Here is a 5,720-nt window from a genome sequence, read left to right as displayed (position 1 = left end):
CTTGTAAGTCGTTTTGTGCCTGAATTCTCTCCGTGAATTGTGCCTGACAACCATAAACACAGATGGATGGGAGGATCGGTGGGTCAAGTCGGAGTGGAAGAAGGAGGACAACACGGCCGGCGAGTGGAACCACACCTCCGGCAAATGGAACGGAGACGCCGACGACAAAGGTAATTTTCGTCGCCGGATTTCGTTTTGTTCTGTTCTGTTCTGATCGGCGGCGAACGGGGGACTGAATCGCTCTGTTTCCGCAGGCATCCAGACGTCGGAGGACTACAGGTTCTACGCCATCTCGGCGCAGTACCCGGAGTTCAGCAACAAGGACAAGACCCTGGTGCTGCAGTTCTCCGTCAAGCACGAGCAGGACCTCGACTGCGGCGGCGGCTACATCAAGCTCGTCCCCGCCGACGTCGACCAGAAGAAGTTCGGCGGTGAGACCCCATACAGGTTCGTTGTCGTTGGTTCAGTCCATCTCCGATCTGTTTTAAACTTTTAATGGCTGGTTGATCATTCATGCCCTGGTTTGATTCGAATCGCAGCATCATGTTCGGGCCGGACATCTGCGGGTACGCCACCAAGAAGGTGCACGCGATCCTCACCAAGAACGGCAAGAACCATCTGATCAAGAAGGAGGTGCCCTGCGAGACGGACCAACTCACGCACGTCTACACCTTGATCCTCCGGCCCGACGCCACGTACAGCATCCTCATCGACAACGTCGAGAAGCAGTCCGGCAGCGTCTACGATGACTGGGACATCCTTCCTGCCAAGAAGAAGAGGGATCCTAATGCCAAGAAGGTGAGGTTCAGAGATAATCCGTCGTTGGTAGCCATGGTTATGGTGTTTTTGTGACAGATGTGATAAGTCGTTAATATAACATTGTGTGCTGATGGTTGCAGCCAGAGGACTGGGAGGACGAGGAGTTCCTTCCTGACCCCGAGGACAAGAAGCCAGAGGTAGCTTTCCCTTTGTTGCTGCACAATTTGGATGATAATAATGTTGTAGCATGAGTATTGATTTTGGCCAATGCCATAATACTGAGCTAAGCCGAACTGTTCATTATATTCTGTGTTGTGTCTCACAAATCTACGGATGCAAAGTGTCCATTAGACAATCCTAACTGCACAACATGAGTTTCCACATTCTTGTTATAAACTGTTGTTTGTCTTTGATGCTTTGCCTCTAGTGGTTTCCTGTCTGACTCAGATTGTTTGCAGGGGTATGATGACATTCCCAAGGAAATCACTGAACCTGATGCAACGAAGGTGCACATTTCCCCATTCTTAAAACAGTTTTACTTTGTGTTCTGTTGCCTCTTGTATGCAATTTCTCACATTGGTCAATATTACATACATGGCAGCCTGAGGACTGGGATGATGAGGAAGATGGTGAATGGACAGCTCCAACCATCCCAAACCCGGAGTACAAGGGACCATGGATCCAAAAGGTATAACTATGACAGCATGACTAGTTACTTAATTGTTCTAGACAGGTAGCAATGTGCATTATAAGTTCTGACATGAGACTGTATTCAGAAAATCAAGAACCCTAATTTCAAGGGAAAATGGAAGGCACCTTTGATCGACAACCCAGGTAAACTGAGCTTGCCCACTGTTGTACATTCAGATTAACTGCTGTGCAGTTATCTTTTTTGCTCAACTAATTCAGTGAAACATCAAAGCTCATATGATCTTCTTTTCCTTTGTTCGTGCAGAGTACAAGGACGATCCTTACATCTACGCTTTTGACAGCCTGAAGCACATTGGCATTGAGCTGTGGCAGGTTAGTGCTTCACAAGTTCTGTGAAGCATGGTTAGCATAGCACATTGTGAAGCTTTTGTTGGGACCACTGATATTGATTTCTCCTTCGACCGGCACTAGGTTAAATCAGGAACTCTGTTCGACAACATCCTGATCACTGATGACCCCGAGTACGCCAAGAAGTTCGCGGAGGAGACCTGGGGCAAGCACAAGGATGTATGCCATCTTATCACGAGCAGTTTAAGTTTTGTTTCATTTTCAGTTTTGTTTCGTTTTAGATGTTTGATGTAGAGAGCTAAGTCAATGACTCTCTAACTTGCAGGCTGAGAAGGCCGCCTTTGATGAGGCCGAGAAGAAGAGGCTTGAGGAGGTATATATGCAAACATCTTCTGTTTGTTATACTGCCTTCTACGCTAAATCCAGTACTAACTACTCTGTTTTCTCCTTGTCAGGAATCCGCAAACGCTAAGACCGAAGACAATGACGATGCAGCTGATGTAAGCTGCAAATGAATTTAATTTTATCCTCAACGTTTCTAACTGCTTATATGATGTGTCTCATCTTAACACAAAACTACATTCTCTTACCTGTGGCAGGAGGATGAGGGCAAAGCTGCCGGCGCCAGCGATGAGGAGAACAAGGATGCCTCCGGCGATGAGGAAATTAGCAAGGATGCTTCTTCTTCTTCCGACAAGAAGGACGAGCTTTAGAGTGTGGCAGGCAGGCTCTGTATCTAAACTTTTTCCTCTTGAGGCAGTAGAGCTTCCCATCCAGCAATTAGAAGAACATTTTCTCTGAAAGATGACAGAAGAAGTAATGCAATCTCGGCTCTTGTAATTTGTTATGTGTTTTTTGTCGGACATAGGAAATATAGCGTAGTCATGAATCTATCTCGGTGCCTCATCGCGTTTTTTTTGGAGCATCCTGGTGGAGGTCAACCTTCTACTCCCTCTGTCCCTTAATATAAGACGTTTTCCGACATTAGTCTAGTGCTAAAAAATGTCTTATATTATGGGACGGAGGGAGTAATTAAGTACAGAAGATATAATTTACCTGTCAAAAAAAGCAGAAGAAATAATTCAGCTAAAAAATAGAAGACGAACTGTCCACTTAATAAAGTTAACTTATTGAGAGAAACAGGACCCACAAAAAAAGCCAAAGTGCTTGCAGCACAATAGGTTCATCCTACTCATCAACGGCCTGATTTAGAGGGAAGGAAGAGTCTCAAGCAAGCCCTAAATGTTTTTGCCTCGTTTCAGAAAATTTTGAAATTGTTTTTTCAAGAGAAAAAAAATGATGATCACTGTCTTAAACCCATACCCAATTCCAAACTACCCGTGTATGTCGCTGTAGTTTTCTGATTGAAGACACTGCAGCTCAGCAGTTTTCAGCAAAACTATATTGTTATGTTCCAGAAGAGATGTGCAAACTACAGTAGAAATGTTGATTTGGAAGATAAACACTACCTGTCTCGAATGGCCAGCCTCTTCGAATTAGCTATGCATGCTACTACTAGTATATAGTTAAACCAAGCACGAACAGAAAACTGCTGGCAAGAGTAGGAAAAACAGATTCATACAGAGAGGGGAAAAAGTACTGTTTTCTTGCAACTGATGAGATATGCCTACGATGTTTATCCCATTTTTTGAAGATGAAATGTTCTTCACATAATAGAAACATTGTCGTATAGAACAACAAAGAGACTCTGAACCGTTCCAGTGCTAAGGCATCATCGTACAACTATCAGGTTTAGCAGTTACAAATAGTTTCTCAAGTCCTAGTTGCGACGCTGTCTTCAGAACAAGTCTTCAACATCATTCACTACTTCACTTCTTCTTGTCAATGTTTGATCTGGAATCTAAACTACAATACCATGAAAAGAAGTGTTTCCCGACTGCGGAGAAAAAAAGGATCCTACTCACGGCACTGATGACTGACCATCAGAGTAGCACTAAGCAACACACAACAGATTGAGATGTTAGTATGCCAGATATATATGGAAAGCTTAACTCCTCCAAAAGGCATGTATGCTAGCAGAATGGACTGAGACAAGATGTAATACATTTATACATATGAATTTCACATAAAAAGCAACATTCACACATGCACAAGAACATGCAAAATTGTTTACACAACCCTCCAAGACTAATGCAAAGCCAGTTGCTTCAAAGCAAAGGGCGAAACAATGGCAGTCTTTTCAGAGCATTGATTGGTATACAAGTAGCTACTTTGTTAATTACTCTATTTGTCAAACAGCCGATGTGTCTGAACTACTGTTTTCTCCCCCCTCACCACTTGCCTCCTCATAAGGTTTCAACGCCAGCAGATTCTGGTTCTCGCGTCGGGGCACAGGAGTGTAGAAGCCGACAACTGGAATCAGATTGCAGAAGCCACGATCATCCGGCACCTCCGTCACCAACCCTAATTGCAGATCGATTGTGAAGAGGCTATCAATCGTGTCAACGAAAATGACTTGCGCTTCCTCAGTAAAGCCCAGCACGGTCACTCTATAATTTATACCCGGGACCAAGAGATCGCTAGCTGGAAGCAAATTCTCCAAGCAGAAGATGCAGTTCACTACCCATGGTGCATCAGTGGTCGCCTTCCTTGTCCACAGTTTGAGGCGGAGGAGGCAGGCCGGGTCGTCGGGCGGGAGGCGGAGGAGGATCTCTTCGACGAGCTCGTCCGGGATCGCCAGCGGCGAGGCGCGGCGGCGCTGCGGTGGCGGTGCTGATGCCATGGTGGTCGCCGGGTTTGGGTTTGTCGTCTGTGGGGAGGAGCTTCGGTACATCTGCAGGATTGTTATCAATTTATAATTTCTACGGGGTTCGTCTACGGGCCGGACCACGATGGGGACGGGAGGTCCATTTTGAGTCGGACCAGGATCGCTAGTTTTTTCTTTTTCTGTTTCTCAAAAAACAAACTACTTATTTTTCTTTTTAATAATATCTATAAAATTCAATTTCATATACTTACCTAACTCAACCTTTTTCAAACACAATACAGAAGCAAGCGCTCGTACATACGCGCATACACTTACCTTTATGAACGCATACACGCATCCTATGAGCACCTTCGAGCTGACATATCGTCTTGAGATTTTACGAAGTCATCGTAGGCGTCTCGCAGTCAATGAGAACGTCTCCTCTCACTGAACGCGCATCGCTAAAAATCCTGAAATAAATCTAAGATAAATGCGAGCACCAGGACTTGAAACCTGGTGGACTGAGAATACCACTGTCCTCATAACCATCCAGCCACATGTTGGTCCGCCTCGTCTAACTCAACTTGAGATAGCTGAGAGCTCATCATCCATCTGGCAATTAGACCCAAGCTTAAAGCAGCTGTGTGGTACCACGTTTTCCCCTTGTACAACACCGAGGCGCGGGGTTTTGAAACCGAGCACTCGTCTAATTCAAAAATTTCAAGTAAATATAGGCAAGAGCAAAATAAAAGTCTTACAAAGAATGAAACAGTGTTTCTCGCAACTAATGAATCATGTAGACAATAATTATCACAGTTCTTCCGCATTGAAGTAAAAAAATCTTTACAATCCTCAATGTCTGTTCATCACCAAGGCACGGCGTTTTGGCTCTCGGGTGTGCACCCGAGGTGAACAGTAAATTTGTTTAAAATAGAAAAAAGAATTTAAAAACATTTTTTTGTGATGCTAGATGCTCATGCGCGTGAAGTTTGTGCCAAATCTTGTGGAGTTTGTACATTTCAGTAGCTCTTAGCAAAAAAAACAACAACAAATTTTAGGGTTGTAAGAAAGCTTAGTGTTCACTTACTGTTTTGATCGATTTCGTCTTTTTTGCATTGAGCTGCTTAGATGTCCGAACAAGCTGCAATTTGGCAAAGACATCACGCATTGGAATATCTTCAATCTAAGAAAATTCAGATTTTTTAAAATGATTTAGTACTTTTTTTTAAGTTACTCTTCTCCGGGTGTAGATGAA

The 5,720-nt window shown here is 44.1% G+C and overlaps 1 protein-coding gene across 1 annotated transcript in view; it reads left to right on the top strand.

Annotated features, from left to right (window-relative positions):
• The window catches only part of LOC119306668 (calreticulin-like), a 3,145-nt gene extending 468 nt beyond the window's left edge, over nucleotides 1-2,677 (top strand). Inside the window, exons 2-13 of the mRNA XM_037582834.1 lie at nucleotides 63-170; nucleotides 255-447; nucleotides 540-798; nucleotides 900-956; nucleotides 1,218-1,265; nucleotides 1,361-1,447; nucleotides 1,536-1,593; nucleotides 1,715-1,782; nucleotides 1,882-1,977; nucleotides 2,084-2,131; nucleotides 2,214-2,258; nucleotides 2,358-2,677. Coding sequence (XP_037438731.1) covers nucleotides 63-170; nucleotides 255-447; nucleotides 540-798; nucleotides 900-956; nucleotides 1,218-1,265; nucleotides 1,361-1,447; nucleotides 1,536-1,593; nucleotides 1,715-1,782; nucleotides 1,882-1,977; nucleotides 2,084-2,131; nucleotides 2,214-2,258; nucleotides 2,358-2,471 — 1,181 coding nt within the window. The 3' untranslated portion in view covers nucleotides 2,472-2,677. The remainder of the gene's footprint in view (nucleotides 1-62; nucleotides 171-254; nucleotides 448-539; nucleotides 799-899; nucleotides 957-1,217; nucleotides 1,266-1,360; nucleotides 1,448-1,535; nucleotides 1,594-1,714; nucleotides 1,783-1,881; nucleotides 1,978-2,083; nucleotides 2,132-2,213; nucleotides 2,259-2,357) is intronic.
• Nucleotides 2,678-5,720: the final 3,043 nt, after the last annotated feature.

Source organism: Triticum dicoccoides, chromosome 5B (genome assembly GCF_002162155.2).
Source record: "Triticum dicoccoides isolate Atlit2015 ecotype Zavitan chromosome 5B, WEW_v2.0, whole genome shotgun sequence".
NCBI classification, from domain to species: Eukaryota; Viridiplantae; Streptophyta; class Magnoliopsida; order Poales; family Poaceae; genus Triticum; species Triticum dicoccoides.
Note: the sequence above shows the minus strand (reverse complement) of the source record. Positions and strands in the feature narration are given on the sequence as shown.